This window comes from Oryzias latipes, chromosome 7 (genome assembly GCF_053564925.1).
Source record: "Oryzias latipes strain Hd-rR chromosome 7, Olatipes_Hd-rR_3.1".
Lineage (NCBI taxonomy): Eukaryota > Metazoa > Chordata > Actinopteri > Beloniformes > Adrianichthyidae > Oryzias > Oryzias latipes.
The window spans coordinates 25,330,062-25,342,431 of record NC_136243.1 but is presented as its reverse complement, the minus strand read 5'-3'; the positions used below and the strand labels follow the sequence as shown (position 1 = coordinate 25,342,431).

Genomic DNA, 12,370 nt, shown 5'->3' with positions numbered 1-12,370 from the left:
CGTAAAACCGGCACATGAAAATGAATTAGGCAGAACAAACATCCGTGCTCAACCCAATTTCGAAAAAAGCAGGCAATGGAGATTATTTCCCACAATTCTTTGCTCCGACACAGCAGACCCGATGCGCACGTGACCACCGCCCTCTGCTGCAAGACGATTGCGGCCACACCTCTTTGTAGTCTTTGGAACATAAGTCAAAAAACTCGAGAGGGGAGCGCAGCTCGCCGGTGGCTGGCTGAATCACACTAACAGGTGATTGGGGGTCTTTTTCTATCTGACAATCAACTCTGAGCCGCAGCTGCGCGCTGTCGTCATGGAGACGGAGCCGCGTGTGTCAGAGGGAAGGGGAGGGGGAGGGGGGATTAGATCAGACCATTTTTTTAGGATTGAGTTTTTTTGGAGGATTTCTGCTGTTGGTGTTGCACAAATTTAGGGAAATGCCAAATATTTTTGGAGTAATCCCACTGATGAGTTCTAAGATTTAGTCTTTAATGTTCTATAAGACCTAAACATATTAATCACAATAAGTTTTATTTTTTAGATCTAATCCCTCAGATATGTTTCACAGAGACACACACAGGACGTCACACATTAAGAAATTATTGCTAAAAATGAAGCAGGAGTCTAGCTCTAAAAAAAAAAATGCTCTAAAAAATGATGAAAGAGCAAAAAAAAATGGAATTATTTGATATGTAATTTCTTATTAATATTTCCAGGCTTTCTTTGTTTTGTTCTGCAGCATGTTCATATTTGTATAATTTTGACAGAACATATTTATATGGAGAACAAAATATTTCAAGTTATTTAAGGTTTAACTTGAGTTATTCTGGATTAATGTTCCTGTTTTTATTAATATTTATGTTCAAAATGTTCAGTTTAAAAGGTTTAAAAGTTTAGCTTTAGTGTGTTCAGTAAATGTTTATCTTCTTCGGCCCAAAACCTAAAGCGTGTTTTTAACTTAGGCCCCTGTGTGACTGAGTTTGACCCCCCTGTAATACGAGTCTAGAAAATTCATGCATTTTTTGAGTAAAATGGCTAAATAGAAGACAGGGAACACAAATTTTGTATGTGTGCGGGGGGGGGGGGGGGGGGGCGCTGGTGGGGTTACTCGCCCAGGGAGTAAGTTAGTGTAGAACCGCCACTGCTGCAGTGGTCCCTTTTTTATTTTTCTGTTTTTGCCAGTCCCTTTTCAGGATTCTTAAACCCCAACCGATCACAACAGATTGTTACCCAATCCTGAGTCTTGTTCTGTTGGTGGTTTCTTCTTCATCTTCCATTTAGAGGGAATTTTCCCTTTTCCACAGTCACCTGTTACTTCCTTACTATGGAGATTACACTGAGCAGCTTTTGATGTTTCGCTGTTTGTCACTTACAATGGCCTTAAGTGGACAATCAAGATAATTCTAAGATATGGGAATGATTTAAACTAAATTTGATAATAACTTTATATCTAATAAGGTTGATGTGTCTGAAGTGTATTGCTTTGTGTGGTGCCTTGAGAACATATCTGTTGTTTACACATAAATAAACATAATATAGCTAAATAAACGTTTAACTAGCTTTAAATAAAGTACACCAAACAACATATAAAAACAATAAAGATGCAATAATGAGAGCTAGATAAAAGTAAAAAAAAAAAAAAACAGAGTAAAACCAAATTAAGTTCCAAATTTATTTACTCACCAAAAGACCACATATTACTTAAGAGGCAGATTTTACACAGCTGATAGTTAAATACAGTGATGAATAATATAATAGCAATTGTATCATTGAAAGTGAAAAAAAACAAAACACCAACAGCATTCTGTGCATTTAAGCACCATTCATATACTTTTAGACCAGAGGTGGGCAATCTTTTAGACTTGTGGGAAGCAAAAGGGTTCTAAAATTTTGTAAGAGCGGCCAGACCAGGAGCAGATAAGTGGCATGTTTTGGTAATCCACCTCAAAAAATAAATAACATGGAAACTAAATTTAAAAAAGGTTTTATACTTCAAAACAAAGGTCAATTTATTTGTTATGTACCATCTATGGGGAGACATCGCAATTACAGAGAAAATAAAACAGGATTGAGGATTATCACTATAATTTGTTCCAGTTTGGCGGGCCAGATGGAATAGAATTTCCCCTGGCGATAGTTTGCCCACCCCTGCTGAAATCTCACCTTTGTTATCATTTCAGATTGAAGCTGAATTGTTATCATTTAAACTTTGAATTTCTAACCTTTAACATATTTAAAGGTGCAAATCATAAACAAACTTAACATGTTTATGGTCATTTATTTTTCCTTAATAAAAAAAAGAACTGCACCTTATTTTTCATTTAATAATAAAAAGAAAACAAGATGCCCAAAATATCACCAGTAAAATGATCCATAAGCTTTACAGTTAATTGAATCTTTCAAGCTACAGAAACAAAATGTTAAAATTCTGAATGACTTAAAAGAAACAACAAACTTGTTCATTAAAGCCTGACTTCAGTGTAATCATTACTCCTGCTGATGCGTATTGTCAAAGGAACTTTTTGTTAAGTTTTCTTGAGATATGTTGGCTCATCTTTCTGCACAATTCCTCCTGTCTGCCCCAAGATGGGGAGGCTTCAGCACTGCTGCTGACCATGCAGAATTGAGTGAATGTAATTATGTGACCACTGCACTGGACAAATCCATCACTTTCTTAACAGCGAGTAATGTCCTGCTGACTAACCCGTGGGCTCAGTACTCTTTCATTCTTTTTGTATCTTAAATCACAAGCTGTCTGCATATGCGGAGAACCAGCTTCCCATCACCATCTTAACAAAGGATTTACTGATGTGTTAGGAATCTGTGACTAAATCTAGCTTTTAACAAGAATATTTAATATTATTTAACAAGAATATTTAATTTATTATTTCAAAAGTTTTATTTAAATGTTACTTTTCAAGTTGATAGCAAGGTTAAAACTTCAAAATGCATCACCATCATCAAGACATCCCATCAGACCCCAGTTTTCCAACATCTCAAAATAGTGCTCTAAGGAAATTACAGTAAAAACAAATATTTTGCGTGTTTTTTTTGGTAAAGATTACTATTAACTGTTGATATGTACAATTTTTCAATCAAAATCTCAGAAACTACACCCAGCTTAGTTTTGAAGGAGTCAAACGGACAAAGTTTTATGCGTGAAAAATACTACATACAGCCTCTGTCCTCTGGACGGATAAGATGATGAATCTTCTGAGCAGAAAGGCAGAGAGGGCGTAGAGTGCTTCTGACACCAGGAGGGAGGAGAAAACGTTGGGTAGGGGGAGGGGGGGTCGCAGGTAGATAAAGAGTGAGAATTTGCTCTGAATCTGACCAGTTCTGTTAATAACCAGCATCGCATCCAGAATTTGGGAGTCAAGTGGAAGAGCCACAGTGTCAAAGTAACGTTTGAGGGTGTTGACCGCTGCTACTTTTTACTGTTCCTGTCATGGACATCAGGGTGGTGTTGCTGTCCCTCCTTATGGCATCACTCAGCTTCTCCAGAGGAGCTGTTATCACAGGGGTGAGTCACAAATATTGTCTCCTGATTCCTGCTTTTATTTAATCAATTCACAAAAAGTAGGATTAGACATTATTACATTTTTTTCTTTTGCAAAAGAAAATATGAAACGTACTTCTGTTTACTAATTGTGAAATTTAATTATATATATATATATATATATATATATATATATATATATATATATATATATATATATAGTTTAAAATAATTTATTTACACAGAAACTGTATCTATCCATCCATCCATCCATCCTGCACATTCAAAATTGGATTAAAAAGGCTGACGACAGACCACATCCTCCACATCCTCCTCCTCATCTTTCCTCTGGAAAATTCCAAGGAAATTAACTCAGTCTTTAATTGGCCTTCATTTTTAAAAAGAATAAGAAGATGACAGAGATGACAGGCAGTTCATGAAATATTTCATGCTGTAAATCCCAAAGTAAATCTTTGATGCAACAGTTAAAAATGTCCCTTAAGCACTCTAGCATAAATGGAGACGAAATATGATTGTTCTTTTTGAAAAACCAAAATAATACCGATCCTCCTGTGTGTTTGTCTCTTCTGCAGGCCTGTGAGAGGGACGTGCAGTGTGGCTTTGGTCTGTGCTGCGCTGTCAGTCTGTGGCTGAGGGGTCTGAGAATGTGCATCCCAAGAGGCGTGGAAGGGGATGAATGCCACCCTTACAGCCACAAGGTGGTCTAAAATATCAACCAAATCTCTATTTTCAAGCTGCACACACACTTAAAGCCAGGCCCAAACACCTTTTCTCTCTTTGTCACTCTTGTCCTCAAAGATTCAGATTGTATCAAGTGCAGCCAGCTTTTTGAGAAGTCGGAGATATCTGCAGGGGCTATTGATCTTCTCTGAAATGAATGAGCCGATTAGAGTTATATATCTTTTTGATTATCTGAACAAGTCAACAGTTAACCCTGCTAGCACAACATTCATCCCTGCAAGTGACTACAAACACTTTTTTTTAAAGAACTGCAACTCTTTTGTCAGTATATAAAGGATATAAAATGTCAGATTAACGTAGTCTGCTCTTTTTTTCTTTATTTCCACACTTGCAGGTGCCATATGCAGGGAAACGGCTACATCACACCTGCCCCTGTCTTCCCCATTTGGTGTGCACAAGATATTCTGATAGCAAATACAGATGTACTGATGACTTCAAAAATATGGACTTTTAGTGGATGCTTTTAAACCTAAACAAAGAAGACCGGAACAGTCTGCGGATGGCAAACATCTCTATGTGTGTACTCGTTATAAACAAAATACATGGTTGGGATTTACATTTATGCACTCCACAAGGACACAACGCAACAAGTATAGCTAAAATAAAAATAATTTATTTACAAGAGCTGCTGCAGAAATGAGGCATTTTAATCTATATACCAAATGATCCTTCTGTATGTGTCTGTGAACCATTACGACTTGATTCCTTTATATTCACTTTATGTTAAATTATGCAGTTGTCAATAAAGTTTGCTCAAATCTTTTCTTTCATGTGTGGGATTTCTGTGAGCTTTGTTATAACAAAGAAAAAAAAAATCAGAAGGATAAATTGAACATAATAACTGGGAAATAGTATGTATATATTTAGTTAATGTTGATGTCAGTTACAAGAAAAATTCGACAGAAAACTTTTTTAGGAAATGTGAGAAGTTTGGATGTTCACAGGATATTTATCAACATTTGAAATAAAAGCACAAATAAATGGTAAAATAAAAGTCTCATTGATATTCTCTCTTAGTTTTGTTTTGCCGTATCTGCTGATGTGTCATTTTTCAGGTAAAAAAAATCCAGATAAGGAATTATCTGTATTTTTAAGTCACGGCATTCAAACATTTATTCTCATCTGAAATCAACCGTAAGCTACATTTTTTGCTGAAATTAAGGCAAGTTTTTCATAGACGATACAGATTTAAATGAACTGACTTTTTCAAAAAGCAACCCTCTGACTCTGACCAGGCACATGGAAAGAATAAGACATAAAGAAGGGTACCAAATGTATTTCGAAAAACCTCCCAGAAACACAGAAGTCCCTTGCGAAAACATTTTGCTTTAAATAGTCAAATTGGATTTCATATTCTACGAATGTTCAGAAACACAAATATTAAAGATGTAGAAGGCCAAAACACACAAGTACTTGATTACACAGACAAGACAAACATGACTGGGCAACAAATGATTCATTTCATTGCTTCCCTTTGACCCCATTTCCAACTCAGACCCTTCTCAGAACACAAAGTATAAAAGATTCACAGATCAGCATTCAGGAGGCTGTGGCTGCTTGTTTTGTGAATGTTTGGGTTTAGGACTTTTTCTCATAAAGGATAGACAGCTTAAGCCAGCTCCAATAAAGAGTGATGGGAAATCGCTGAGTAATGCTAAAGTTCCCACCGTGTTATTCTGTCACTGTATAAAGTTGTGTGCACACATCCATGGCACATTAACTCTACAAAACTGTGAAGTCCAGATACTGTAAGTACTGTGAAAACTTCATCAACAGTGCACCATGGTTACAAACATCCAAACCAACCATTTAAATGAACATAAATACTAGATCTGCAGAAAAGCACAAGGCTTTCGAGCAATAGCAACCTTAAAAAGCAGCTTCTCCAGCTTGATGTTGACAGGATGACTGAATATAACTGAAAGTGCTGAGGCAACCAAAATCTCTGCAATGTTCAGGTCTATTTAGATTTCAAACAGGCATGTCACCTTGATCCATGTTCAGTAGCTGTTGTGTGTCCAGATGGGCTTCATCTCGTGTCCAACAGGTGTTAAGTATTAAACTGACTGAGCTGCTTTCATGGTTTGCTGGGAGAGTCCTGGGATTCTGGGCTGAACTTCCACTTCATTAATTTTGCCAAAACATGGTGCCTGTATTTTGACAACAGAAATGGGCGTGTCACAGACCAGGTTTTCCAACATCCAGAGGAGGTAGTGAGCAAAGATGGAAATGATTCCTTGAAAGAACATCTAAATCTAATCCTCAGTATTTTCTTATTTCTATCCTACACTTGGATTCTTGTTTTCTTTTCCAGCAGAAGTGAACAGGGCACGAGAGCATGAGCTGTTGCTGACAGCAGGCCCACTAAAGATTTAAGGTCCTGAAATAACTGTGACCTGACACGAGAACCTGCATTAGGCTCTGGACTACACAAATCACCAAAATCCCACTCACAAAACGATGGACATGTACAAAGAAATGTACCCAAAACTAATACATTTGAGCAAAGATCTCAAGTGAATTAAATAAACGTGAATGAAACATTGTTAACTCAAAACCTCCCGGATTAATTTTTACATTATTTTTTCAGTCTTGCTAGTCGAAATGCAACCTGCTGTGCAGGGCTGCCAGGTGATCGTTGGCACGGTGGCTTCCATAATTGTTGGCGCAATCCGTGTTTGTAAGACATGAAAGTCTTGGTTCAAGTTTCTGCTGGCCACTATGGAGATCTGACTCATACAGTCATGCTTTACCATTTGTCACAGATTTTCCCCATTTTTTTGACCCAAGATTAAACAGCCAACAAATGCTCTGACGTGAAAAGTCTAATAAAAATAATTAAGCAGGACCAGCCTGGCGCCTTCAGCTGGAAATCTGTAGAACACAAATAAACGAATCTTTTGCCGCCATGCTCCTCTGCTTTGCCCTTTTCACAAACTGCACTGCACATAAAGAAAACACTTCAATTCAGCTTCATCCTGAATATGATTTTTTATTTTACTTTTCTGCTCTTGTGTCTCTTCTAGGTTAATACGATCACCTAAAAGTGATGTGATTTATGAACAAGTACTGTTATTTTCTCCTTTCTCCTCTTAAACCTTCATCAAGCTAATTCCCTCCCTGTTTTCCAGATTTAGTAAGGCATATCAAGAAAGCATCTGAAGTAATTTGGAACATTGTGTTTAATCAAATAACCAAAGCATGTGCTACAAAATACTTTATTTTTCAAGCAAAAATAGGTTTTTATGTGCTACCACAATAGATTTTAGCTAGTGGCTGTCAATCCATGCCATGCCTTACAACAAAAAGAAAGAAGAAAAAAACGCTTGTGATGCTCTGAAATGTCACAGAAATAAGAATCAGTGAATTCTCTTCCACCTTTGATCCAGAAAGAAACTTGACCTTTTGCAAAGAATATTAAAATAAACACATCCAACTTTTTTTTGGTCTGAATAGAGGACAATACCAGATCTGGTAGAGGGTCAGGTACCCACTGACGTAAAAAAGACAATAAGCCAGACATTGATAGAAAGTGAGATAACCTGATGTCATGATGAGATATATGTCTGAAGATCCTCAAGTACAGAAACCACAAAGTCATTGGCTCATTTTAAGATGACAAGTACATTTAATCCTATCAGAATGTATTCCTTTGTCAAGGAGCGTATTTAAACCAAATAATGTAATAATTTATCTAATTGGAGTTGCAATTCCACAAATATAAAGAACGTATGGTAAATCCTACCCTCTTCATTCAACCTCATGAATATAACTTAACATCAACAAAGTTATGTTAGCAGAATAGGAGGTTTTAAGGAATGCTTTAAAGACCCACTCCGATGGAAATTGTGTTTCCTTGTGTTTTTAACATGTTCTTGTGGCATTTTTCTCACAATGGAGAAAATATATGAAGAAAATTAAGGTCTTAAACTCAAATTTCTAATGAACTCTTTGCAGAAACAATGTCCTAGAAAAATGACGTGTTTTTTGGGGCCAAAAACGGCATAATGATCATTAAAAGACCACAGGCAACCCTTTTACAGTTGATAAAAAGAGGATCGGAGTGGGATTTTAAATTCATCAGATGTGAAAAGCTAATTTGCCAAAACAGAGTACTCCACTGTCCCATCATGCTCTGCTCCGGGGCCACCTGCTTGTGTTTTGTTCACCTGCAGGTTTGCATAAACCACCTCAGGTTTCTGGTGAGCTGTAAAGTCCACTGTTGTGTAGACGATGCCATTTGCTTCCTAAAAATATAAACTGTGTCAGGAGGCTTTTGCTGGAATAAACAACATTTAAAGCCCAAAAATGTCTCCCTGACAATGAGTCATATAGACTACATTTCCTGTTTCGGACCTACCAAGGCATCTTGTTTGAGTGACTCACATCGAGTTCCTTCACACGTGTCTACAAAACAAGGGAAAAAACAGCACAACATTAGTGCTTCCGTCTTAAAATAGAAACCATTTGTTTCTGGAAAAAGATTAGGTTTACCAGATTGTTCACTTTGTGCCTTGACTCTGCAATAAACAGCACCGATCACTGCAGTGACAAAAACCATCACTGTGATGGACACAACAGCAATAAGCGGCAGGCTAACCCCCCGGGAAGCTCTAGAAAGAAGGCAAATGTATCTTATGTGATCCTGAACAACTACAGCAATGCACGACATGACTGAGCAACTGAGTGAAGACCTGCTGCTGTCGCTGCGGTCCTGAGCCAGAACAGGTCCTGTGGAGTCAGGGAGTTCTGTGGAGCTGGTGGGGGCTTTGGTGGGGGCTTTGGTGGTTGTTGTCAGGGTAAATTGAGTCTGCTCACTGTAATCGGAAACTTCTGCAAGGGGCAAAAGCATGAATTCACTTGAGTTAACAACCAAAAACAAACCTACATGAATTACTGAAGCCTTCTCTGAGGACAATAGCAGGCACAAGATATCATGAAGATGTAAAAGAATATTTGAGAAGACGATGAACATCTCACAACAACATAACCATTAAAAATGAAAATTCTTACCAAAAACCTCAATGTAGTAGTCACTGTAGACTGGGGTTCCTTGCACACGGCATCTGTAGAAGCCTGCATCCACCAGCTGCACATTTGAAATCTCAAATTCAACCAAACCATACATCTCAGTTTTTCTAACTCTTCCTCGCAGGGAATCGCAGGTGTAGCCTGCACTGTCAAGCAGCCTGTAGCAGCCTCCGGGATACAGTTTGCAGCAGTATTTGGTGTAGCTGTTGTAAAAGGGAGGAAAGGAGAACTTCAAGGAGATGGGCAGAAACCTCTCCGTCTGCTGTTGCTTCCCTTCTGAGTGACAGAAATCTGGAGAAAAAACAAAAAACAAAACTAAAAAAGCATTTCTATTCATTGCAAAAACAAATACTGATGTAGAAAAACCGGCAAAACCTTACTTAGTAAAATGAACAAGAAAAAGACCAACTTCATCTTGATTGAGATTGAGTTGAGTTTCTTGCTTAAGAAATAGAGATGCATAGTTCCCTCTTCTCGTCTTGTAGACAAAGACACGAAGAGGAAATAGTTTATTCATCAACTGGGTGACTTTTACACTCGTGTGGCTGCTTTGGGATGGGTTTCAAGCAGCTGTGAAGAAATATATTTCAACTCAGGTTAATATGAAAAGAGTTAAGGGTGTACGGTCAGAGGACCCTTTAGTAGGTTACCCTCCTGCCAATCTGGGGTTATACTAAAAAGTTCGCCACAGACAAAAGACAAAACATTAGAGAAAATTGTAAACACAAAAAGGCCCCAGAATTCTTAAGGTTAAGATTGTATTTTCCCCCTTTTGCATTTAAATTAAACAATTCTAAATTAATTCACTCGAGAAATTCTAGTTTGTGTTTTCACCTGATGAATTAAATTATTTTTTGTGAAATGTTTTGCTGGAATGATTCTTTTCTGGAGTTTAGCCACAAAAATGGTCATTAAATTCATGATTTCATATAAAACACAGTACAGTTAAGCTCACAAATCTGTCACAACTTTTTACTTCCTCAAAATTTCTGTTGAGCTATAAGTTTATTAGTGAAAAATAAATGTCAGTGAGAGTACAGAGAAATATGCAGGCACGTTGGGATATATGCTCATGTACACAGAGTGGTTTATTTGGTGTCAGCTTTTATCTTATTATACACTTTTTACAAATGAAATCAAAGCACATCTACAGAAGAAAATGCAAGAATACAGCAATGTATTTACAATAATGTTCCACAAAGTTGCAGCAGCGACACAAACAACAATGTTGTAATATTACCAAAATAAAACATTATCTTTCTGTTTTGTTCCACTAATAAACTAAAACATAATATAATTTCCTAGAACTGTGCGTGAACATTTGCTTGAATAACATTGCCTTGCAAGTGGAAGCTGCTGAGGCACATATAAACTGGAGTTTAGACAAAGCCTCTTTAAATAAATGCTTGTTTACAAAAAGCTGCTAATGTTGAGCTGAGCTGCTGCCAAGAGCAGATGATGCTGCAGAGGAGAAGATGCTTTATTTTACAGCCAGGTAAATGCATGAATGCAAATATAAGTTGAGGTCACCGTTCCACCTTGGTTTCTTTTCGTCCTGCTCCACACGCTTTGATTATTTTACTCATTGGAGAAAGTAACGACGTCGTACTGGACGCCCTGTTGCTGCAGCTGCTCCAGCTGTTCGGGTGTAGCTTCAGTGTAGACGGTCTGAGTTTGCACCATGGCTGCGTCTGCTGCAGCTGCAGGAGTAAAGATAAGTTTGTCTTTAAGGTGATATTTTTCTTCATGGTATTCATTTATGTTAGAAATAGATGTCCTCATTCTACCAACACATTTCAATTGCTTGAAAGTTTTTTATTAGGTCCATTTGTGGACATTAATACATAGTATTTGATATTTATAGGATTACCTGCAGAGTGAGCAGCAGCTTCAAGGTCTTCAGGATTCACCATCTGTTGTTCACAGTTGACTGGCAGATACTGGATCTGACCATCATGACTTACAGCAATCTATACACACAGAAATGACAAGGCATTGACTTTCTTGACAAAAAAACACCAATTCATAGTAATAATAATTTAAAACGTTTTCTCTTAAGGTGGAATGTTTTAAATCAGTAAAAGGCCCCTCACCTGTTGCTCTGGCTCGTACTGGATGATCTGTCCGTCTGCCATCTAGGGAAGAATTGCAGAAAACAGACATTCTCACTTCCAAAAGCAATCGTTGTCTAACAGAAAAGGTGGAACAACACTAACCTGTATGTGGTTACCATCAGCTACAACCACGTATTCCTGAGGGATTATGAGCTGCACTCCGTCCTGTGAGATTATGTACTGAACCCAAGAGAGCAAACGTTACAAAAGAGAGGTGATACAAACTGAGCCAAAAAAGCCACCCCTCTGAGTGGTTTGCTGTTTCGTTTCCCCAACACCAAATGTCATCACATGAATAATGATTTATAGAGAAAAATTATATTGAAAACATAATAATTGCTTCTATTATTCTGTTGTTTTTTTAAGTAAAATAAAAGAACTAAAAGCTGCTAACCTCAGTCACCTGGTTTTCTCCAGTCATGAGCTGCTGAACTGCTGTCTGCCCATCAATGGTTGTTATCTGTTGGATGTATGTACCTTCCTCCTGAAAAATGCAAATAGTTATTTCAAATGAAGACATTCTAAGGAAAGAAAAATCCCCTGCATTTTGGTATCTTGTGCTGTTACCTGGTCAGACATCGTCTGCTCCTGAGCTACAACAATGTGATCATGTCCCAGAGCCTGCAGCTCCTCTGGAGTGATCCCCCTCTGATGAGACTGCAAGGCTGTTGCATGCACAAACAAACATGTAAACCGTTTTATTTTTGCATTTGGTGATGCTTTCAACAAAGATTGTATTTATTTTCAGCCTGTTGGTTTTATCTGTTTTCAGAACCAAGTTAGCTGTAGATCCTCACACTGCAGTGTGGCTAAAGCCTCCTCATCACTCTGCACGATGATGGTTTGCTGAGATGTGGCGGTGCGGCTTTTGCGAGTGGGATGATCCTGATTGTGGAGACGCTCCATGTGAAATTTTAGATGACCGTTACGATTAAACCTAAAGACAAAGGCAGGAAAATGGTCA

General features: G+C 37.8%; 1 protein-coding gene across 1 annotated transcript; it reads left to right on the top strand.

The window, feature by feature from the left end:
• The first annotated feature begins 3,322 nt into the window (after positions 1–3,322).
• Positions 3,323–4,862, top strand: prok1 (prokineticin 1). The gene is made up of 3 exons (XM_023956248.2): positions 3,323–3,523; positions 4,093–4,218; positions 4,596–4,862. The coding sequence occupies exons 1-3, from the start codon at positions 3,449–3,451 to the stop codon at positions 4,713–4,715; spliced, it is 321 nt and encodes a 106-aa protein (XP_023812016.1). The 5' UTR covers positions 3,323–3,448; the 3' UTR covers positions 4,716–4,862.
• Positions 4,863–12,370: the final 7,508 nt, after the last annotated feature.

Bases quoted from the DNA above. Each gene is read 5' to 3' on its own strand.
- prok1 (XM_023956248.2), top strand. From the start codon at position 3,449: ATGGACATCAGGGTGGTGTTGCTGTCCCTCCTTATGGCATCACTCAGC. The intron at 3,524-4,092 runs GTGAGTCACAAA...TCTCTTCTGCAG, and splicing joins GAGGAGCTGTTATCACAGGG to GCCTGTGAGAGGGACGTGCA. The intron at 4,219-4,595 runs GTGGTCTAAAAT...CCACACTTGCAG, and splicing joins GCCACCCTTACAGCCACAAG to GTGCCATATGCAGGGAAACG.